This window comes from Lampetra fluviatilis, chromosome 12, assembly GCF_964198595.1.
Source record: "Lampetra fluviatilis chromosome 12, kcLamFluv1.1, whole genome shotgun sequence".
In the NCBI taxonomy this organism is placed as follows: Eukaryota; Metazoa; Chordata; class Hyperoartia; order Petromyzontiformes; family Petromyzontidae; genus Lampetra; species Lampetra fluviatilis.
In genome coordinates, this window is record NC_136286.1 from 236,445 (window position 1) to 260,515 (window position 24,071).

At 50.7% G+C, this 24,071-nt stretch overlaps 3 protein-coding genes across 7 annotated transcripts in view; 1 reads left to right on the forward strand and 2 right to left on the reverse strand.

Annotated features, from left to right (window-relative positions):
* EVC (EvC ciliary complex subunit 1) lies at positions 1 to 13,190 on the reverse strand. Its single transcript, XM_078861829.1, has 15 exons — positions 13,092 to 13,190; positions 12,219 to 12,395; positions 11,278 to 11,526; positions 10,622 to 10,684; positions 7,584 to 7,930; positions 7,272 to 7,359; positions 6,629 to 6,700; positions 6,404 to 6,541; positions 3,554 to 3,757; positions 2,524 to 2,740; positions 2,240 to 2,406; positions 2,025 to 2,123; positions 1,715 to 1,906; positions 1,504 to 1,613; positions 1 to 1,412 (listed from the first exon to the last, which is right to left on the reverse strand). Exons 1-15 carry the CDS (start codon positions 13,188 to 13,190, stop codon positions 1,091 to 1,093), a joined length of 2,544 nt encoding a protein of 847 aa, XP_078717955.1. The 3' UTR covers positions 1 to 1,090.
* On the forward strand, positions 12,703 to 21,901 carry SLC75A1 (solute carrier family 75 member 1). Of its 2 annotated transcripts, XM_078861268.1 has the most exons (14): positions 12,709 to 12,796; positions 13,117 to 13,252; positions 14,225 to 14,366; positions 14,507 to 14,603; positions 14,722 to 14,825; positions 15,323 to 15,478; positions 15,570 to 15,755; positions 18,295 to 18,403; positions 18,600 to 18,711; positions 18,983 to 19,091; positions 19,182 to 19,272; positions 19,846 to 19,893; positions 19,993 to 20,082; positions 20,269 to 21,901. In XM_078861268.1, exons 3-14 carry the CDS (start codon positions 14,226 to 14,228, stop codon positions 20,376 to 20,378), a joined length of 1,353 nt encoding a protein of 450 aa, XP_078717394.1. In that variant the 5' UTR covers positions 12,709 to 12,796; positions 13,117 to 13,252; position 14,225; the 3' UTR covers positions 20,379 to 21,901. The 2 variants fall into 2 exon arrangements, with proteins under 2 accessions (XP_078717392.1, XP_078717394.1); XM_078861266.1 differs by lacking the exon at positions 13,117 to 13,252 and having other exon boundaries at positions 12,703 to 12,796.
* The window catches only part of ADD1 (adducin 1), a 26,104-nt gene continuing 22,480 nt past the window's right edge, over positions 20,448 to 24,071 (reverse strand). For 3 of the 4 annotated variants that reach the window (XM_078861264.1, XM_078861262.1, XM_078861263.1), the window contains exon 15: positions 20,448 to 22,890. In XM_078861264.1, the coding sequence (XP_078717390.1) occupies positions 22,493 to 22,890 (398 nt within the window). In that variant the 3' untranslated portion in view covers positions 20,448 to 22,492. Of the gene's footprint in view, positions 22,891 to 23,547; positions 23,582 to 24,071 lie in introns of all 4 variants that reach the window. The other variant, XM_078861265.1, reaches the window with a different exon arrangement.

Here is a 24,071-nt window from a genome sequence, read left to right on the forward strand (position 1 = left end):
ACTACGGAGAGGCTGTCGCAGTGGTAGGCAATTGATAAGACTCAAGAAGGCTGCGTACGTAAATTCGCTGTGGGGATCCTGTCCCTTTCAGTCCAATAGGGTCGGGCAGCACGGATCAGCCCTCGTTTACAAAAGCTGCTCATTCCTCTGGCCACTTAGATGTAGCGCAGGGCTGCAGGAGATGTTGCGTTTAAGTACAATAAATATTTTTTGTTAAGAGCATGTGGCTACATGCCAGTGCATGCAGTCTGAACAAACGTTACTCCATCTCGCAACTGTCCCCCCACGTGCCTGCGACGCTCATCGCCACTCTTGACTTCTCAGCTGGCGATGTCACCCGAGGGGCGGCCATCCAGCCCAGGTGCTGCCGCGGGGCGCCGCGTGAAAGCGTTGCGCGCCCTGCGCGTCCTCGGACCTAGACCCTGCCCCTTGCCCTACCCCCCCCCCCCCTTTGCAGGCTGTGGCCCATAGCACTCGTGCCCTCCTTGCCCCACACTACTGCACCTCAATAAAGTCTTTTATAGCTGTGGTTCCTTGTCCTGGTAGGTGCCGTGATTGACGGTTCCCAGGGATGTGTGCCGTCAAGCGTAGATCACGTGCAGCGCTACTCGTGAGTGACGCCCCCGTCGCTCCTGCAGATTGAACACTGCAAACGGAACAGCCTTTCTTTGTAAACGAAATCAGTCAGCAAGCTCTACTGCACCACGAGACATGCACAACATGCGACAACCAGAACCTCCCACTGGTTCCACAAACAGGCTATATCCCACGACACTGTCCTATTGGACTCGGGTAACACAGCATGCGTCTTATGCCCATCAAGGCTCGTCTCCTGGCAGTCAATTCCACAGCATCAAACTTGATACATCTTGTTTGTGTTATATTTTACTTGTATGGCCACCCAGATCAGGTGAGCCCATTACGGCTCAAGTTCTTACCTGGTAAAATAAAATCTGATCACTTGCGAAGGTGAATTCAAGCAAAATCGACACATTTTAACATGCACAATGAGTAAAAAAACAGAACCCAGAGCACCACTGAGCAAGACTGCACCTCGGCATCACTGAAAATGTATATTATCTGGGCTTTATTAGTTAACAAGGAGGGGTCCCGCAGTGATGTCCCCTCGCACTAGCAGCTGCTCCAGCAGGGTCCGGGTTCTCTGCCTCAGATCCTCGCGAGCGGCCCGAGCCACCTCCACCGTGTGCCCGCACAGAACCACGTCCCGCCGCCATTTTCTTTGCATCGCGTCGATGCGGGGTCCTTGCAGGCCCCCCGGTTCGGAGCCCACGATAGAAGGCCAGAGCCCAGAGCAGAGTCTGGGGACCGGGCGAAGCGGCGGGGGGACCCACATGGCACCGCTCCAAAGCGACACCCACAGCTCACTTTGAAACTGTGCGCGGTGCACGGCCCTGTGGGATGGACATGCACAGCGGGGCCGTTCATTGCGACAGCCTGCAAAGAAGACGCACCCCGCATGGCGGCGCTGTGCCCGACACTCACCCTGGAGCCAGGCCAGGGACCTCCCGCAAAATGCCGCTCAGGATCCTTGTCTCACGTTCCTGCAGCCGCTGTTGCCCCAGCATCACCAGACAGGCGCGCTCCTCGCGCTCCTGTGGACGCAGGCACATCGTTACCCGTTTAGGGCATCTTTGTCATGTAAGGAACCTGGCACACTGGGGGTGACCGTCACTGAAGCGCACGCCGGAAGCACCTTCCTGGCTGCCAGGAGCTCCTCGTGCTCCTCCTGGGCTCGGCGCCATTGCTCCGTGCCAATGTGCGTCTCTCGCAGCTCCTCCCGCAAGCGGCACAGCAAGACCCGAGCCCCATCAGTGCCAAGGCCACTCGGGCCCAGCATCTCCTCCATCTGCATGTCCAGGGCTCGAAGCAGCGTGCCCTGCAGGGACTGGCAACACAAAGACCGGACCATGACGCTACCTCTGCCAAAGCTTCCTGGCGTGGTCTCGGTGAGTGTGCAACGTGGAGTGGGAGCGAGGAGGCTGCGTGGTGGGATCGACCCTCACCTCATGCAGCTGGGAAATGGCGAACACCTCCTCAACATCAACCTCCTTATCTGTGCTGCCACACGCTGTTACCTCTTCACTCATCTCCTCCTTCCACTGCTGTAAAATGAAAGACGCATCATTCCAAGCACCTGCAGTCAGTAGTTAAAGTCCTCACTCAAAATCCCTGACGACTCATCCCTGACAACTCATCCCTCCCAGCCCTCTCTGCTCACCTGCACCAGTGCTGGGATGGAGCTTCTGTGGAGAGGAGCCCGGAAAGCATGGGACGGCCTCTTCACAATCCTGTCGCGTGCTCTCCCCAAACCTGGCCGAGCTCCCAGGCGCTTCTGTCTATACTCCGCTAGCCGAATCAAGAGCGCAGTGCTTTCCTCCTCCCAGCCTTCGAGATGTCACACACAGTGTGGGGGGAGAGAGGGACAGGAAGGGCGAATGTTAAACGAGTGGAGCATCGGTTACCTCCAGGCCTTGGGAGACGCGGGACGAGGAGGGAACGTACGGCGGTCAAACTCGTCCTGCAGGCCAAGGAGTCCACACTGGAACGCGCGCACGGCCTCGTCGGCCCTGCGGCATCCGTGCTCCTCCTTCAGGTTCGGCGCTTGCAAGACCAATCTTGCACTCCTCCTCGCAGCCTCCAGTACACGCTGCCTCGACTCCAGCGTGGAAACGCGGGCACGCACGGCACGCTCCCAGGCCAGCATGCGCTCGTCCAGCATCTACACGCACGTGCACATACGGACGTACCCGGCTCACGCGAGTCACCGCAAGAGCTGCGTATGCAGTAAGTCATGTTTTACAAAGCCTTGTACGACAATAATCAATACTTATTGACCCAGGAAAGCCACCTTGAGTCCAAAGATTATTTTTCAGGACGGATCTGTATTGGGATGTTTGGCCAATACCAGTTACATTGAATGTGTTTAGTCATGGGATAACACCAGAACACTTGAAGGAATCCCACACAATACAAACTCTACATACAAACTCTACATACAAACTCTACATACAAACTCGACATAAAAACTCGACATACAAACAAATTCGACATACAAAGGCACCCGAGTCAGGAATCAAACCCAGGTGGTCCTTGCTTTGAGGCACAAGTGTAACTACTCCACTACCACCACTGTGCCCCCCAAAGGATAAAATGTTTTCATACGATTTAATTATTTATTAAATCGCAAAAGCATCTCAAAGAGATTTAGAAATACACAGAAAATACAGAATACATAATGGCCATAGATTGAGGAATAAATTGAGGAATAGACGGAGGGGAAGGAAAAGAGAACAAAACTACACACGAGATTAATGGCGCAAAACACAAAACAGCAATTCGTGCATGCACAGCAGAGCAGCAGTCAACCAAGCGTTCAGCAGCAACTGAGTCGCAGGAAAGTCCGGAAAAAATACATTGGAAACAAATCTCTGACCACTAGGAATCCCTAGAGTCCCTGCTGGGAGCTGCTGTGAACGCTGCTGGTGCCCGGCGACCCAGCCCGGCCTCCCCCGTGCCGTGCGCTGCTGCTCACAAATGCTCGCTTGGCTGCCTCCTTTGCCAGCTCGCACTCGCCCAGCAGCAGTCCCTGGATTAGGGCCCCTGGGGCCCAGTCCATCCTGTCGAGAAGCCCTTGTCCCAGAGTCCCCGGATGCCACTCTGCCTCTCTCTCCGCTGACCTCACTTCATCCTGCAGCTGCAGCAGGTACGCATCCACAGAGGAGAGGTATCTGCACACCTGAAAAAAGGGGAAATGGGATTGATATCTGCACACCTGTACAATAACAATGGGACAGGGATGTTCAACCCTGTACCAAAACAATGGGGCAGGAATCTGCACCCTTGCATAAAGACAACGGGCAGCACACGTGCAAGTGGACAACGCACACCACGTGAAGTGTGTGCTAATGCCTGTACACACAGATGAGTATGCTGCTCTTGCAAGGAATGAACAGACGAGCACCCAGCAGTAGCGGTGTGACTTGAGGGGGCAATGGCCACGCATGTCGAAGACGGCGTCTTAATTCAATTCCAATCACAGTTGAGTTTGATGAAAAATTGATGAAGACGCTTGACAAAACCTGTGTAAATGTTGTGATTAGACCGTGTGTGTTTTTTTTTTATGCAGTCTGGCTGCCCGAAGCCATTAAGATATACGGATCGTGTAAGGACACAATCAGTAATTCATCAATAAACGACCGCTGGGGGCACGACCAGGGGGGAGGAACATGCAGATTGGTTGAAGACTTGGAAGAGAGATTTGGAGGGAAAGAGAAACAAGGCAGAGGGGCCAGTTAGACGGCAGAGAAAGAGACCAACGAACAGGGTCTGTGAACAGGGTCTGTGGGAAATGAGGGTCTGTGAACAGGGTCTGTGGGAAATGAGGGTCTGTGGAAAGGGTCTGTGGGAAATGAGGGTCTGTGGAAAGGGAAATGAGAGAACTTTCTGAAAGGTCCAGAAGGAACGAGAAGTAAAACTGGGGTGCAATGTGAGCACGGGGCTTGGTTGGGGAGAGCTTCCCCCCAGTGTGGAGTGCGAGTTGTGTTGCTGCAACAATTAAGTTCCCTTACCAGGCCGAATTGTGTGGACTCCCTTTCAATATCAACACATTTTGTGCCATGTCTGCATTGTCTCTATTTGCATAATCCAGTCACTTTCCTGAATCAAGATTATATATTTCTTGCATACTTGCAATGTCTAAGACTCATTCACGCTTCAGTTATGATAGTTAAATTTGGTTTAGATTTGTTAAGTTGAAAATGTATTCAAATATTGTATTGCTTGTTAGCCCATCCTAGGACGGAAGCTGTAATATTAAAGATGTAAATTAACGTTTTATTGGGTGATTGTTAATTTTATTAGGAAATGTAGGAATTATCGGAATTTGTCGTCGTTTCAGTACGAAAGGAAGCGTGACGTCACTTGAAGCGAGGTCGATTCTCGGGATGAAGACGATTTCGCCTCGGTTGCAAAGGCGAACAATTTCTGTGGCTGTATAATTTGAAAAAGCCCGTAACTTCACTTTAGCACTCTTTTCAAATCACCTGAAGCTGTTAACTGACAAATGTATCTTCACCGATGGACACTTGATAGCGAAAAGTGAAGAAAGTAGAGTGCTGATACTGTCTGAAGTAACTTAGCAAATAACGAAGACCAAAGAGAAGCATTAGAGTACGAATAAATTGATGAGAGTATAATTTTATCTTGTCTAAATGTAATGGCAGGATGTATTGAAAAAAACAATGTCATCAAACACTTCACTGCGTTTCACTGTAGCACTATATTAATGGCAGTGCATGTTGCACAAAAGGAAGTCATAAAACACCTCACAGCATTTGACCGCAGCACTGCATTAATGGCAGTGGTTCTTGCACGCAATTATGTTATAAAACATCTGACGTAATGTCACAGTAGCACTGTCTTTAACGGGCGTTCAATTACTTGCAATTCACTGCTCTGATACTTACTTATCTTCTGCTTTCGCTCGCTGGGGTTGAAAACAATTGGAATTCGATACAATGTCTGCAAAGTAGCAGAGAAATGTTTATTGTAGCATAATTTGGAAGCGTAAAGTAGACTTGCCTTTTGTTGGACGTGCCAAAGAAACAAATAAAGGCACCAAATGCACTGTGATGCGGCATATAATTATTTATTGCCGTCACTTTCTATAAAGATAAGTAAAACGGAAAGCGAATTTGCGTAAAAAATGTATCATAGTCGCTCGACCTTCTTCTGCGTTAGTCAAAAAATGCAGGCACACGTGAATAATAATGAGGGGGCGCATGTGGAGTGACGTTACGCGCGGGACACACACACACACGCAGCCTTGATTGGCTCGTTATATTAGTTGCTGCGTTGATTTCTTCATGAGCTTTCCTTTCCATCAAGAAACGTCAATTTGCGTAAATACATTTTCGTTTCCGCTCCACTTTCTTCATGTGGAGTGACGTCACCCATTCATGATTATTAATGATGGGGGGGGTATGTGGAGGACCCCACCTGTTCATGATTATTAATGAGGGGGGCTGGTCAACGTGGAGTGACGTCACGCGCGTTACACACAGACATTCTTGGCTCATTATTCAAGTAATGTATATTTATATATCTTGATATATTCGGCTGAGTGGCTCAGCGGTCGAGCAAGCCGCTTGCAATCGGAAGCTCGTGAGTTTAACTCCTGGTTGTGTTGGTGGGGGTTGATTCCGCCCATCATCATCCCTCCGAGGTCGATAACATGAGTACCACTTTTTGGGAAAAATCAACAGTGGATGTCATATGGAAATCACTTTGTCTTAAAGTACCGCAATTCACCCTAGACAAATAATCAAAGTTCGATGCATATCAATGGATTTATATTAATCTGATAGAATTACAGCATGCTCACCGTAAGCTGGGTTTTGCAATTGATCCAGGATGAGCTGGAGGCACTGTGGCTCAGGGATTCTCCAAGTTCCTCCGGGAACCCATCATCCATGTCCCCATTTCCCAGCCGGCCTTCTTGTTGATCCGGCGTGCCCAACTCCTGTGAGGAAAGAAGGCAACAAGACTGCTGTCCATGTGCCCCATATGGCAGGGAGTCCACGGACTATAGTAGAGCGAGGCCTCTTACCTCATTGTGTGGTCCATTCATCCTCTGTTCTCCATTGCTACCACACAGCTCCTTCAGCATCATCTCCAGCAGCTGTCATCACACGCAGCACGGGCACACGTTACTCATTCCTCAGCCTGGCTCTGTTGTTAATATATTTTCTTTAGAAATGCTTTTTGTGTTTAGTTTGTTGTCCTTCCCCACACCTATTAGCACAGTTGGCTACGTAAGGTGCGAAAGAAGTACATTAAGTGATTTTATTGGGGTGGTAACATGGCTCAGTGGGTTCTAGTTTGCCGTTTATTACAAAGGCTCACAGTTCAATTTCAGCTGGCAGCCCTGGTTAATACTGGTGGTGTATTAATCATAAAATATGATGCGCTGTTTCATATTGGATTGTAAAGATCCTGGGACATCATTTGTGCTGGTGTTATGGTCCAAATTTGCCAAATTCAGAAAAATTACTCGATGTTTATTATAAAAAATGCATAGCAATCGTTGCCCCCTACTGTAAAAACCAAGCAGGTAAAAAAGTATTGAGCCTTGGTGAGGCTGTTCTGGTTAAACATGTCATAATAATATTTAATGTAAATTCCACACATCGTTGTTAAAGCACGAGGCTGAGTGAACAAGTAGCGATGGGATGAGCGGAGGCACGGCTCACCACACACCGCTGTCGGTGAAGGTTGGCCTGCAGACTCCTGCAGGACCGCTGCACCAAGGAAGACAATGCAGCATGCAGCCGCTCCTCACTGGAACCAAGGGCACCACGTGAGAGGCACGTGGATTGGGGCACAGGGAGTGGAGCAAGGGCAGTGGGGTGCAGGACAAGAGGGGACAAGGCACAGTGTCACCAGTACACGTAGGGTGTGAACATATTCAGGATGCCCACAGTCACATTCTAATTCACTTGAAGAGATTATGGGCAGCACAGCACAAACAATGAACATGCTTTAAGGGAGGGAGACCTCCTCACCTTTCCAAGACAAGGACCTCAGCCAAACACCCAGGCAGGCCCTGTCTCCTCCTTGCTGCCCCCACAGCTGCCCCTCTCCTGGCCACCCCAACATCCTCCGTGTCTGGCTCAATCTCCAACTCTCTCTTCGCGTCTCTACTTCTTGTGGCACTCTGGAGCTCCCTCTCAGCATCACCATGTCTTCCCCATGCGACAGAACCAGGTAGAGCCTCCAGCTCTTTCTCCTCTTGCTCACTGGACCACTCCGTGCACCCTCCCACAACTGCAGCCCGGGCCTTGGGTCGCCTGCTCCCCACCCCTTGCCCCATGTCGCGGGTTAAAGGGCCACAGTTGGCATTGATCAGTGGCTATTTTCTCAAGGCAGCAGCGATGGAGAGAGACGGCACATGAAACAGCACAAGGAAAGCGTTGAAAAATCTCTCATTCACTGTCAAACCAGAAAAACAGTCACGAGAAGCACATTTATGTACAGTGACCATAGAAAGTGACCGTGCAATGGAGTGCTTTATCAGCTATGTACAGTGCGTGTGTATAGGTGAGACGGTGGTAGCGGTGGTGACAGTGATGTATAATAGAGGTTTTTGTTGGGTTAGATCGCGTAAATATATAAATTAAAACCTGCCACCACCCGACACAGCCAACTAGTATGGATTGTCACGTAAACAGAACATGCCAATTCGTCAGTAGTACAGCACACCAGTGTGTTGAAGAGCCAAGCCACAACATTTACAAACTGAGTACGTTTCGCCAGTAATTACAACTAGCTTCATCAGTCCACCTGATTCATTCCTTATATAGAGGTGTATATGTGTTGACCACCCTTCTGCGCTCTTGCACAATGTGAAGGGGGCGGGGATTACTGAGGCAACATACATTATGCATGTGCATTATGCGAGCCCTTTGAACTGGTCCTTCCTGTCTATTGTGTTTATTAAAATAGCCCTACCAACGGTAATCCCTATTGAAGTACGCTGCCCTTTGTAGGCATGTGTAGTGTTCAACACAGAGGCACACACTCTGGACTGGGAGGCAACACTTTATTTAACAACTTCCCTAGCGGGTAACACTGAACGTAACTCGGCTTCTCTAGTAGGTGATGTGGCTCACTATGCGAGTAGCGAGCTAACTCAAGACGAAGACCCAGAGACGACGAGACACGGGACCCAGGCTTGATTCCACAGACGAGCCCACAACACTCCCGGGACTGCCCCTTGATGCTCCTGGGCGTGGCCTCGCTCCACCTTCGGCCACGCCCCCTTCGAGACCTTTCCCGAAAGGATCTCGACCGAGCATCACGTGCCCCACTCAGGCCACCACGTCCTCACTTGCCCTCTCTCAGGCCATCACCAGGACTTTTCCCCCTAGGGCTGGCTGACATGCAGTACTTACTCTGGTGCTAAAGAGGCTCCAGACGCACAGTTACACTACTGTAACAGTAGCTGGCGCGAATACCCTAGTGACACCATTTATGTCACTCCACATGTGTAATGACTGTGCTTGTCACTGTATGGTGCCGGGGCTTGCAAAGTCACGGCCGGTAACGTTGTCATTACGGGCAGCCCGGGTTACGGGATGCAGTACAAACACTAGCGGTGGTTGGGTGAGTGCTGGTTAGCGTGGAGGCACCGCGAGCAGTGTGCGGTGTGGGCTCCCGGTGAAGGAGCGAGAGCGAGCGTCAGCCAGCCAGGGTTACCTTGGGGCATGATACTCTGGTTGACCTGCCGTCACGTGACCGGACAATACTGGAGGGGAGCCACCGGTGGATGGGAGCCACGGGGCGGTCACGTGGTCCAAAGGAGCTCTCGGGAACCTTCGAGAAGGAGCTCGAGAAGCCTGAAAGATGGGCGGGGCTAAGAGCGAAGCCAGCCCCAGCCTGGGAGCATATAATGAGGGCTCTGTGAGGAGGTCGAGGTTCTTCGTGTGCTGGTGTTGGAAGATCCACGTCAGGGAGAAGAAGCCTCTAGCCACGCGGTTGGGCCCAGCTTGGGGTCCGGACCGGGATAGCGAACCGTGTCTAATTCTGCCGTAGCGTGCTTAGATGAGCATTCGAGACCCGAGTGGAGTCCGTGTTATGTTACGTGTTGATGTACAATAAATAGTGTTGCTCCCAAGTTAACGTCTGCGACTCAGTTGGACTCACTACACATGCATTTAAATAATGTATTATTTGATTATTCGCTTCCACGCAGCACTAAGATGGTAGCTATCTGAATGGTTAAAGTTATTTTGATTTCTTTCAATTTCTCTAATTATTCTTAGCCAGTAGTAGCTAGTTTTGCACAAAAATTCAACATTATCAACATTAACTGAGTGTCCTTGTTGGCACACATGTTCTGCTACTGCTGACAGTTGCATTTTTAAGAATTTAATATTTCTCTGATGTTCTTTTAGTCTCGTGCTGATCATTCGTCCTGTTTGCCCAACATAACATTTACTACACGTGCAGTTAATCCGGTACACACCTTCTGTTGATAGCTTCGGTAATACATCTTTTGTACCAGATATTAAATTCTGTATTTTATATACCGTGCCAAATCTGACTCTGATGTTTTGTTTTTCCAAACATCTGAAACAAATACAGCCCTACATGGTAGGACCTCTTTGTTCATCAAAAACTCTGAACATCTCGTAAATATAAGTTCAAAGGGCTCGCATAATGCACATGCATAATGTACGTTGCCTCAGTAATCCCCCCCCCCCCCACATTGTGCAAGAGCGCAGAAGGGTGGTCACAACACATCTACGCCTCTATAAAGAAACGAAACAGTTAGACTTCTCCACAAATCTGGCTGTCGCCTGATGAAGCTAGTTATAAGTACTGGCAAAACGTCGTACTCAGTTTGTAAATGTTGTGGCTTGGCTCTCCAACACACCGGTGTGCTGTACTAGTGACGAATTGGCATAGTTGGCTGTGTCGGGTGGTGGTGGGTTTTAACGACACATTTATATATTTACGCGATCTAACCCAAAAAACCCTCTATTATGGATGATATTGGTCGCGAAAGCCTCCTATGTGTTAAACTGAGTGAGGTTCCTACCTGATACCTCTGGTTGATGGGGTACACGACCTGTGCCTTCAGTGCAAAGGCAGCCACAGCATCCTGCGGTGAGGGCAGGGAAGATGGAGTGGCTCAGAGGTAATCGCTGGGCCAGTGTGAAACAGCGGGCAAGATTGGGACAGTGGGGATCAGAGGGCATGGTCAGAGGAGTGTGGATCAGAGGGCATGGTCAGGGGAGTGTGGGTCAGAGGGCATGCCCAGGCAGTACACATTGAGCAAGCAGGTCTGTGTCGCGAGAGGGGCCTCCGGATCAACCCCGCACTGGAATCCCGTGTTAAGTTCGGTTTAAAGTTTGCCTTTCACTTGATATTCTCATCCACATGACCAAGATGAGTCAAACTATAAGGTGAAGCCAAGCAGCTGCCATGTTTTCACAGCCTTTATTGCACCTGTGAATTCAATATATATGCATTATTTGGGAAAATACAGATGTACATCAAACTGGGAAGAATGAAGCTTGTTATTGTAATTACATCACCTGGACTTTTTAAACTAACTTCAATGTGAAGCCGAACAGCTGTGAATAATACAAATTACATGGTATGGACCAGGGGGAGAACATACAAACGCCAGACAAGCGCCCGAGTCGGCGGAAGACAAATCACCTAAGAGAGGTTTGTGGAGACCGCTCGTACCTGGGTGTGGGTCACGTGCGGGGTTAATTGCGGCCTCTCATCCCTGGGACGCGGGCCCTGACCCTGGGCCCCCTCTCCTGCCCGGACCTCGGGGGCGCGGGGCCGCAGGCGGAGCCCGAGCAGCGCGGCCCCGAATCCCAGGGCGCCTCCCAGCAGCGCGGCCAGGGCGAGGGCGCCCAGCTCCGGGCGCGGCACCTCGCCCCGCGGGAATCCGGCGTGGAGCCCTCGGGAGGAGGAGGCGCAGCCGACCTCCATGAGCAAGGAGGGGGGCCCCGGGGAACCCCTCAGTCCCGCGGGCCTCGGATCGGGGATGCTCGCTGCACCCCCGCGTGCTGTGCCGTGTATCACCCCCACTATCAAAGACAAAGATTCCCACCCCCCGTGTGATCTCCTTTGACAGACTGTTAGACAAGTGATAGACATGTGATAGACAAGAGAGACACGTGATAGACAAGTGATAGACAAGAGAGAGAGACACGTGATAGACAAGAGACACGTGATAGACAAGAGAGAGACACGTTATAGACAAGAGAGACACGTGATAGACACGTGATAGACAAGAGAGAGAGACAATAGACACGTGATAGACGAGACACGTGATAGACACGTGATAGATAAGAGACACGTGATAGACAAGAGAGACACGTGATAGACAAGAGAGACACGTGATAGACACGTGATAGACAAGAGAGACACGTGATAGACAAGAGAAACACGTGATAGACACGTGATAGACCAGAGAGACACGTGATAGATAAGAGAAAGACGTGATAGACACGTGATGTTGGAGAGGTCGGGACGGCGCACCGTGGAGCGCTGTGGCCAGCGTCACGCTCAGCCGCCTGGTTGACCAAATCGAGCTCGGGGATGGCCCACGATGAGTCAATGAGATATCCGCTACTTATGTTGGCCATGAGCAGTAAAAACGAACGCGCGCTCACCACGGCACCACCGCTCGCGGCGCGGCAGGACGGGAGACTCGCGGGGACACCTCTCCCCCCCCCACCACAGCCGCCCGCCGCTGCGTCCGTGGACGGGGTCCCTCGTACCCGAGCGTTCGCCTCGGCAGCCACAGCGACCGGGACCCCTGGGGTGTCTGCCCACCGCGAGCGATCCACCTACTAACGGGAACGAGTCGGCACCACGACCAGAGCGCAACTCGTGCGCAGTCACGGCTCGGAACAGGTGATGTCATGCAAATAAATCACGAGCCGTGACGTAGACCAAAAACAACGCGAGATATGACGTCATACAACCAGATTTTTAAAAACGCGTCAGGGGGGGGGGTGACGTCAATACCCAACAACGCCGGCCGAATATCGCAGCCAGCAGCGGGGTCGTGCCACATGTGGGGGAGGGGAGGGGAGGGGGTGCGGGGAGAGGGTGCGGCGATCGGCACGTGGGGGTGCGGGGAGGGGGGGCGAGGGGAGGGGTGGAGAGGGGGAGGGAATCGGCACGGGTGCGGGGCTCGAGAGAAGCCGTCGGCAAGTCGCACAGCGCGTCACGCCAAGAAGCCCAGGTAATTGGCGGCTTTGTTGTGAGCCACTGATTGGCTGCGAGTTGTAATTGCCTCGGTGATTGTGCGGGGCTGGGGAACCTGGGGACCCTCCAAGGCACCGGGGGGGGGGGGGGTCGTTTGTTCGCGCTCGCGGTTCCAGAGTTTCACCCAAGCAGGGAACTTCCGCGTCGAATATTTGTCGCTGGTACTTCACAGTGGCTCCTCACCACTGTCGTTACATCCGTCTCCGCCGCGATCGCCACACATCAAGGCAGCACCACCCCCACCACCACCACCCCCACCCGCTCCCCCGGACCCTGCCGACCCCGGCGTCGCGATAGGAGCCGGGGTCAGGGTAGCGCGCGCCGACCCGCGACAGAGGCGAGGATAAGAGACGCGGCGCGGAGACTCCCATCCCGGCCTCCCCCCCGCCGACAACTGCCCGGACCGAGACTTGTAGTCGCCACGAGGCTTGAGGTGAGGTGATCGGGCTGAGTGAGGGTTTGGTTGAGGTGAGGGAGTTAAGGCGAGGGTGGTTTGGGGTAAGGGCTTGTATTGAGGCGAGGGTTGAGGTGAGGAATTTGAATGTGATTATGGATTGTGTTGAGGTGAGGGGCTTGAGCTTCCCCAGGTCCACTCTGCCGCCCCAGGTCCACTCTGCTGCCCCATGTCCACTCTGCTACGCCGTCACCGGTGTGGGGTCCATGTGGCCGAGCGTTCAGTCTCCACTCTTGACCGCTGTGCGAGGCAGGATTCGACAGAACAATACATTTCCCGCAGAGCAAAGTTTAATTAAGCCCACGGTGGCTAGAAGATGTTAACTACTTCGCCTGGTATACAGGAGGTTGTGGGTTCGATCCCGCCCCTGACGCCTGTTGTATATTTGGAGTTTGCATGTCTCTCTCTGTGGTCGTGTGGATTTTTTTTCTCCGCGTCCTCCGTTTTTTTTCCTCCACGCTTGTAATCAATATCACACGTTTAGAATCAACACGCGTTTCGAGTATCTGGCTGCTATAAAGTTACACATGATAAGCCACTTCGTTGAGCTATAATTTGTGGCCAGGTCGCTTCTGAAAAAGAGCTACACAACTCAGTGGACCTTACCTGGTCAAAGAAAAATATTTTTTTTTAGTTTAGAACGGGGTGAAGCAACCAGGAAATCTGTGTTTGCACAGAGGCCGCCCTTGGTCCAGGCACGGGCGTGACTCGTCAAGTCTCAATGTGTTTGCTCTGCCGCGCCTCGACTCCGAGAGAGCCCTTGGTGCCGGCTCGGGGAAGCGAGCCCGCACTCGCATTAGCGAGCGTCAGTGATTGTAACATTCGAGGGGGCTTGAGCTGGTTGACAAGGGGACACCGGTCCCATGCGCCAGTGATATTTATTGACATTGGCGGGCGAGGAGGGTGAGAGAGCCGTCCTCGTTGCTGTCTGTGCGTGTACCCGCCGGTCAGGATGAAGGGGAACGTGGAGGATCGCTGGGCTGACCGAGTTATCACCGTAGTATTTGTGGCCCTCATTATCGACCTTCTGGGCTTCACGCTCATCCTGCCCCTGCTGCCCTCCCTGCTCGACCACTACGGAAGTGTAGAGCAGGTAACCGCGCCCACCACACCTTTAACCCTTTCAACCGACAGGTGCGCATGCCCTGCCCCTTCTGCACCTTTTGGCACTTGCAATACTGTACCCTCGCCCAGCCCGTGCCCTCACTCTGCCTGTGGGTTGCGTCGCGCCAGGGAGGGTTGCACCAGATACTGCAGGAAGGAGTTGACTGGTTTGCCGATGCTGTTGGGATTCCTGAGCACGAACGCCACAACAGCGTGCTGTTCGGCGGTGAGTGCGCAGACACCCACGTTCACGGCCGGAAGCCATCTCTACGATTCCACACTTGCCCTCTGTATTTGGCATGACCACACTAGCACCACCTGACTGTCCTCGTTTGTGTCGCCAGGGCTAATTGGGTCCCTCTTCTCACTGCTGCAGTTCGTGTCGAGCCCCCTGTTTGGAGCAGCCTCCGACCGCTATGGGCGGCGTTCCATGATGCTGCTCTCCATGGTGCTGTCTCAAACACGATTAATGTTGCTCAGCGCGATGAGTAAACATTTAGAAGTCTTTATCAAAAGATTTTGAAGATAGGTTGGCATGACTTAGCCGGGAGTCTGCTTTGTTGAGTTAACACTTTGACCTTTGCCATGTACTGATAAACCTTGCCCAGCAGGAGTCGATTGGCCAAACAAACCAAAATAGCATCATCTTCCTAAAAAGGAGTTGAGTTTCATTGAGAATTTCCTGATTAAAACGGCTATTATTATGAAATGTAACTTGTGCTACTATGCACAGAGATGCCATGCGATTGGATATAGTCTGGTTAATTTTTAACTGTAACCATAGGCAGTGGAGTGTTCAAGTATGCCCGTGCGTACACGTGTGGGTGTGTGCATCTACGACTTCAAAACTTCACATTATCTCAGTGTATCTAACCTGGCACAAGCACTGTCAACATCACCATCACTGAGTGACGATTGGCGGCTGTTGTGTGTGTATACGTACAGGTGGGAATCCTGACATCTTACGGCATCTGGGCCGTGTCTCACAGCTTCGGCCTCTTCCTGGTGTCGCGTGCCCTGGGCGGTGCCAGCAAGGCCAACATCAGCTTGAGCACGGCTATCATTGCTGACCTGCCCCTGCACAAGCGCAGCAAGGGAATGGTAACAAAGGGCAGCCGGACAGGGCAGGCCATTGGAGGACAGTGCAGGAGCCCCTCTTGGTACCCATGTGCGTGTGTTTACGTGTGCACAGGCTTTCGTGGGCGCTGCCTTCTCTATTGGCTTCATGTTCGGGCCGCCGCTGGGGGCTGCGTTGGCAGGCACAGGCAGTCACGGTGCCCTTTTCTTTATGCCGGCGCTGCTCGCTGCTGTCTTCGCCGCCAGTGACATTGTCTTCTTGGCGCTGCTCCTGCCCGAAACCCTGCCGCCCGCTCGGAGGGTAAGTGGTAGGGAGCAGGGACGATGGGAGGTTTGGAGAGAGGAAGGGACGATGGAGAAAGGACATCCTTCCCGGTCACAATGTGTCCACCAGTGGCAATGCTGCAGGAGGGAAGCATTGCATGGTCTCAAGAATAGATAGGACTAGGCAGTCATATGCCCAGAATGGTCGCACCCAGCTCCCAAGTCCTAAAAAAGACAAATTAGCAAACTGTGAAGGCATTAGGCATGTAACCATGCATCGATGCATTGGTTAAAATGCATTCTTACACTCAATTATTTACCACTTATGTAACTGATATGCAAATGAGGACCTCTCAAACATAAGTAGGCAAAAAATGGACATGTAGAGTCCTAAATGGTGAAATTAGACATGAAATTGGCTTCTCACAGACAACCCCCAGTTTGTCAGATATGTCTCTGTCCTCAGAAATGTAAACACAGGAAGTGATCACAGGCTGGTGAGATGTAAGTCACATGTCAGGTTAAGCCAGAGAGGAGACTGATAATTACAGACAAAAAACAAAACAGTTATCAAATATGTAGTTCGTGAGTTAGGATAATTTATTGATATTAAAGAATAGATTGAAAACCCTCAAATAAAATATATTAAATGGCTGTCATGACTTGGCTGCAAGACTTCGTCCTGAAGATAAATAATAGCAAAAACAATTAATGCAGAACAAATTTGCTGAAGGAATATTGCCGGAAGGACATAACTGCAAGACGCAGCTGAATAAAAACTTGATTTGAAGCTTTAGTGACTGCAGGAATTACTATTTGGTTCTTTCGGTAAAGTCACGTATAAAGAAAATAAATAAAATAATAGAGTACGACGTTTCGATTGCAACACAAGCAACTGTTATCAGGTATAACTAAATTTGAGAGAGAGACAAAACACAGACATGGAGACACACAAGCAGAGAGAGACAAGACAGACACACAGAGACACACAACATAGACACACAGAGACCCAATGCCTCTGTGTCGAGGCCTTAAATAGAGAGGGGGGGGGGGCAGAGAGAGAGGTGGGTCTGCTAGGGCAGCTGCTGGAGCAGAGAAATTAGCATGTCAATTAATCCACCCCGAAGCGACCGAGGGAAAGAAGAACGAATGGCTCTATGAGAGCCTGGTAAATTTTAGAGAAATAGTTTGAGAAAACAATTTTTTTTTTGGGAAATGTAATGCAATGCTACACAGAGAGTCAGCTAACACACAGTTAACGCATAGCCTGGTTGATTACGGTCTCCAAAGATTGCTAAATTTGAAGTTAAGTGTGAAATTTGACAAACAGAGACACAGAGAGAAAACAACTTACATCCTCCCCGTAGAGGTGGTTCAAACTTGATTTGAAGCTTTCGTGACTGCAGGAATTCTCTTTAGTTCTTTCGGTAAAGTCACGTAGAAAGAAAATAAATTAGCCGAATAGTATGTCAAAAGCAAATATTGAAGGTATATTGATAAAAAATGATGAGCGACAGCAAAAGGAACACGTGGAACAAGATGCATTTGAAACATATCTTGTTGACTGTTAAGGAAGTGATTGGGTTTAGGCAGGAAACACCTCTAGAAAAGATGATTGCTGATGGACAAGACTGGTGATGGAATGTGCCTAAAAGGATATAAGTTCACTTGAAGGAGTTACATCAATTATGGCATCAGAGGACTGTGAGGAATGGCGATGGTGTGAGGCAGCGTTACATTTAGGCAAATATAGCAAACAAAACGGTACACATTTACATAAAAAAGGAATACAATGAAAATGTAAAAAACAGGTCGTAAAATAATATATGCTTGAGTTCAATAATGGCGATAGAATCAGTAGGGGGAGTACTTGTTTGTTCCCTGCAAGGCAGCTCCCGCGAGTGATATGGGCAGGAATCGGTTGGTGGTCGGGTGATGAATCAGAATATGTATTTATACTGGAGGAATTCGATGAGCTATAAAGCTTTTTTTCACATGTCCAGTAGGGGCGGGTAAGTACGTTACAATATAAAAATACGATAGTCGAGCAGGGTACAGGAAAAGGCAAAAAAATCGCCCAAAAACACACAAATAAAACTAAACCATCCCCATCCTACCAGGCAAAGAAGCAACCTGGCCACAAATGATAGCTCAACAAAGTGGCTTATGAAGCAGTCGGCAGTCACAGGCTTTCGCCACTCTCATCCATCCAAACTCGCTTCCCTCACCGAGCATCTCATGCCGTCAGTCTTCTTTATTTAACCAGATAAAATTAACCCGTTAAAGCACATTGCCTCTCTTCAAAATTGGCCACTGTGCAGGTGGCATGCTCCCAATAAACAATCATAAATCTCAAATGAATTAATTGGAAATCAAAGAAATCATTGCCCCTACTGCAAAAACATGACCGTCTAAAAAATAAGTCAAGACCAAGGCTTTTCTGGGCAACCAAGTGGAATAATAATTTTGCCAAGGCAACCTGGGTTATATGAAGATATATCGAATAAACAATATCTTGAGAACATCGTGTGCGTATGCCGAGACATTCTTAGCCCGCTCCTGCCTGTGACCCCTAGGTCCCATCTGTGCTGTCGGGGATCAAGGGCAGCTCTCATCTCTTCAACCCCGTCGCTCTCTTCCGCTTCTCGGCCGTGCAGGAGACCGGCAGAGAAGCCCCCCACAAAGGTAAGACGCAGCCTCCGTTGGCACAATGCCCGCCCCCCCCTTCCAAAGCCCTTTCTCTGCCTCTTATTGGATTCGCAGATCACATGGCAGATCATAAGGCAGTTCTGAATTTCGCCGAACGTTCCATGCGGATTTTTGCCAGCATTCATCATTTAAATTGCTCCTAATGAACTAACGTGGTGCCGATTCTTTCCAGATGTGGTGTCGCTGCGGAGGCTTGGGATCATCTACTTCCTGTATATCTTCCTGTACTCAGGGCTCGAGTATAATCTCGGCTTCCTGACGCACACACGCTTCAACTTCACACGGTACCGACACTCACCCACTGCCGTACGACCTCCCGCACTCACCCACACGCCTGTTTCTATCTCAGTGTACCGTTTATTACCTTCGTGTTAATTTCCTGCAGTCGGCTTCATTTCCTTACAATGACAACTTCACATTTATTCTCCAATGTTGTGATTGTATTGTAGTCTCAACGGCCTAGTGCCTACTTAAAATGGACTGACCAAACGCACGCACATCCATCACTGCCCAGCAGGAGGCCAGAGCAGCCGGTGGGATGTTGTTTTCTCCCAGCATGCAGCAGGGCAAGATGCTGTTTGCGGTTGGAGTTGCCATGGTGATCATCCAGGGAGGATACGTGCGAAGACTTCCCCCGGGGAGAGAGATGGTCGTAGTGCAGAGGGTGAGTGTTTATGCGACCGCACACATGTTCCCATGGCGCGTCACTCGCCAACTGCTTTTTTTTTTTAACGCTCCTCCCCATCTGCTTCAGGCGCTGCTGCTGCTCATCCCGGCATTCATCTTGATTGGCTGGGCCCCCACGCTGCCCGTGCTCTACGTCGGGCTGCTGCTCTATGCATTTGGTGAGACCGCACAGCTGTGTACGCCAGTCCGTGTCCCACCCTGACAATGATATACTCAGCATTACAATTGCACCATTATCAGAAGCGAGGAACCTGATAATCCATATCACTTAAGCCAGGGGTCAGCAACCAAAATAAGAGCAGCAATTTTTTTCAAATTCAGTACAAAACTCAATATTTGAAGAGCCGCAATGCATGTGAATATGTACATACGTACACACATACATTATGTTCTGAAGCAGTCTGTAAAGAGCCACATGCGGTTCCGGAGCCGCAGGTTGCCAACTCCTGGCTTAAGCTCACGATGCATTCATGGAATCGTGCAAGAATCCATGTTTATAGATGTGTGTGTGGTATAATGGGTTCACATGGCCTGCAGCTACTCCCATCACCTTGATGTAAAAAAATTAATCTAGAATTCACCAAATCGCCATGGTGAATTGCACCACCACTTCCAGGACCCCACACCCAAGTGCACCTACAAACAACTGTTCTACCCAGGGTTGGAACTCTCATGCATGTCTCCCAAGTCTCACTGTGTGGTATCATCTCCCCGTGTGTGCTGTCTTCCAGCCTCGGCCACTGTTGTGCCCTGCCTCACCACTGCTGTTGCTTCCTACGGTGAGCCGAACACACGCACAGACGGGACATGCCACGCCTGCTCTGCCACGTGACACACAGGGACGAGTGGTTTTGCGTTTGGCTGCTATGCGTGTGCAGGCTCTCCCAGCCAGAAGGGGGTGCTCATGGGCATTCTGCGCAGCCTGGGCTCCCTCGCCAGAGCCCTGGGCCCTGTACTTGCTGCCTCGGGTGAGACTTGCACACGATCACACCTCGCTGTCCAAAGCGCTCCGCATTCCACACATGGCTACCGACAGTCAGAGATGGCGTGCAGCGGCGACAACACAGTGATCTGTGTCATGGGGCGGTGCGTGGTGCCCGTGATGCTGTGTTCCAGTTCCAGCTTCTCGTGTGTGGCTGTGCGCGTGTTTGCAGCTTTTTGGGGCACGGGCGCACGTGTGTGCTTCACCACCGGAGCGTTCCTCTTTCTCCTCCCTGTGCTGCTGCTGCGTGGCCTGCACTCTTCTGCCAAGAAATCCAACTGAAGACGCTACCACCCACATCTGCCACAGACTTGCACAACACACGCACACACTCCTGTGGTGACACAGCTGTACCACAACATGATCTGAAGCCTTTAAAAAAAAAACAGAATCCAAGTAGTAAATGGAGCAGGACGGAGGGGCTGCAGCTGGTAGTCCTGGCCCACGGCAGTGTTGTGTCGTGCCTTTGCTACAGTTGAATTATAAGTGCAGTAACTTTTTTATGTAACGATACCGTGGCGCCTCTGAGATGGCATCCCGTCAGAGCAGCAGATTCAGTAAATACTCTTCCATAAGTGAGCACGACTGGCACCGAGCTCAGTAGCGATTACCATACATGCAGTACATTTTATTTTGTTTATTTAATACAAGTATAAGCTGTTACAAGTTAATACTTGCTTTTTTATATGTACTATCAATGAGCTACGTAATGAAACAATGGCATTAGTGCTATGGAGATGAATGTACTGGTCAGTCCTCGACTGAGCGAAGAGACAGCCTGTGCTGACAACTTGGATATTCTAAAACACACTTGTTTATTTCACTCTTAATTAAAACCAGGTTTAAAAACCATTCCAGTCTCAACGAAATGCATATTTGAGTATACCAAGAGCTGCATGTGGCCAAAGGCAGGAAGACTCCAGGTACTTGGGCCTTCTACCAGGCATAGCAGTGGTCCTTGAGTCACATGACCATTGTGGGACTGTAACCCTAAGAATCCCTGGAACTGTGGGATCCGGTCCAATGGGATTGCTGTTCCCATGGACGGAGAAGATTGCCCCTTCAGGAGCAATTCCTCAGCAGCACGACTTCACAGCGCCCAGCATGTGCCACGGTTTCTCTGCCACCGGGTCGTGAGACGCCTGCAGGGTCAAGTGCAGCTGTACATACACGATGTCCTCGTGAAAAAACGCCCTTCAGAATATAGTGTCAGGCAATTGCAACTCGTGTATGCTAATGACTGTGGTGTACCCATACACACAAACAGGATAGGGTTGATATTAGGGATGAGGTTAGAACTGCTGCATAATGTTTCAGAGAAGCAGTATTTTGCACTGCAGGCTAAGCAGCGCTGGTATAACCTGTGCACATGACAGGGCTGTACAGACGGGTGACAACACAAGCCTGTCTATCAACAACTCTGTTACTACACAAGTGCAAGCACAGCTGTGCTGTACTGAGTGGCAAATCCAACAATGAGAGGGCAAATGCTTTTTTTCGGCTCAGAACGCAACGAACTCCACCCTACGCTCCCCGCTGCTACAGCAGCCATTGCTGCCCTCCTCGCTGCTCTACACTGCACAGAAATCCTAGTGGCCAACGTGAACACTCTCCTGGCCATTAAATTCACACCCCGGGTGAGGTTCAGCTGTGAATGGCCAGTCTCGATGTTAAAAGTCGTACAACGGATTTTGCAGTAATGTTACGCGTTGCTAAATAAGCAGCATTTTTTAATATTGTTAAAAATTCATCTATCCTAGATAGTAATACAAATTTAAAATTAAGAGAATAAAAATCAAAAATAACTTGACATGAGATGGCTTCTTTTAGGCTACTACGACAGGGGCTGCAGAATTGAGTTGTTTAATTTGGCCTGCTCGGGGCGCCTCCATGCCCGGGCCACTCACTCGTTACCGCACCAGCCGAGAAGGCTGGCACAGGGGGACAGCACCGGATCCCTCTCACCGTTGCCATTCCATGCGGATGAGGGGTCTTGTGGCTCTGGAGCTGCCCCACCAGACCGAGCGCTGCCATGCAGCAGAGTTAAAACCACGAAAGCGCAATCACACTACACAGACGCACAGCTACACGTCACTACACACTACTCAAGGCTCTAACACTGCCTTTCGCTATAAATACCTAATGTTTTTGTCACAGCTTAAAATTGCCAGTTATCAGGATTAAGTAAAACGTAAGCATAACAATGAGTTTCTCTAGGTACAGTACAAAAACATGAGTTAACGTGAGCGTTGTCGCGAACTGCAGTTTTAAAAGAAGCGCAGAGCGATGCGATGATGCTTCCACCCTGGGAGGCGGCGCCCGGCCGTGGGGCACGAGCCCCGTGGGGCACGAGCCCCGTGAACATCGCCTCCCTCACAGGCCGACACACTCACACCTCAGGCCTCGGCCTTCTCCTTCTTCTTGTTCATCTTGGCAAGAAAGGAGGGCGTGCGGAACTTCTTCTTCTTCTTGGAGGGCGACTTGGCCGGGGAGGCCTCAGGGGAGGCCTCCTCGCCAGGGCTGGAGGCACCACCCCCCTCGACCGAAACGCTGCTCAAGCGTTTCGACAGCGCCTCCTCGTCGGTGGCCTCATCGTGCTGGGCAGCAGGCGACGTGGCCGCCGAGGGCAGAGTGAGGGAGTGCGCCTGGGTGTCGCTGTGAGCTGGCTGTGGCTTTGGCAGGGTGTGAGGCTTGGGATGGAGCTGGGGCTGGAGCTGTTGCTGGGGCTGGGGTTGGGAGTCTCCAGGGGCCTGGGCAGCGTTGGGCTCCCACGCCTCGGAAGGTTTGTCTTGACCTGCATGGGCAGCGCACGCAATTACCATCTCTGTTCGAATGCCTCGAGCCTCTGGCACAAGGGGCAATCGGGAGAGTTTTGAGAACGTGATATTACTGTCAACGCGCATTTTACGATTCAATCACAGTCTTGTTATCACAATATATTTATACCCGGAGATCCCAGGTAAATGCACCTTTGCATTTTGTTCTCAAAACAGTTTGATCACACCTCTTGCCGGATTTTGTTGGGAAATGTAAAATGGTTTCAAGGAAACCTGGGTTGGATATCCCAAGATCACACAGGAATGTAAATTTCAAGTCAAATTTCTGCTCGGCCTTCATTTGAGTGCCACCATCGCCCAAGATTTGTATTGATTTTACAGCTCAGTGAGATGGGGGGGCACGAACCCCCCTGTAGCGTGTGCCGCAAATGCTGGCAAATCACGTGACAGGGCACTGCTCTGCGAGGGAGGTCCCGTGGCCAATCCACGCACGGGGGGGACACACACACACGTGGATTCTATTCGGCGACGGTGCCATTGTCACATCTCGCTTCACCGTGGGCGGCCCCAGGTAAAAGGAGAGGGGAGGGTTGCTTTGCCCTCCTCGGGCCATAGATTAGCCACTGAACGAGACACATCTTTTGAGAGTAACAAGTGGCACGCGCCATACTTACTACTCCAACAAGAACTCCCTACTGGGCTGTGCTCCTGAGTGCGAGTAGCAACGCAAGCAAAAGGATGGCGGTTGGAGGGAAGACAAGACAAGCATGGGGGGGCACATCAGAGGTCAGTTTGAGTACGCTCACATCACCGCCATCACAAGCATGCCACCACCGTCACAAGTATACACACATGCTTTAGTAAGGTGCACACCGATCCTGAGGTGTTGAATAACAAACAACATCTTGAACCAGCGATGTTCAAACAACAATAATGACGACTCAGGAGTATGTGTGGGGCCCCAGATTTTTGGGAAATTCGCAATCGACATTTTTTTTCCATCAGTGCCAATGACAAAATCTGGGGGCCCTTGTGATGAATCAACACATCAAACAAAGAGCTTCACACATCACTGGCACAACACATCACAACCGTCCCTATCAAATGCGTTGTCTGCAATTAGATTGTGCACTTTTGAGAATGGTCAGTGACGAGCGAGAATTTTGCATGTCACAGGCAAGCCGTGTACACGCATGTT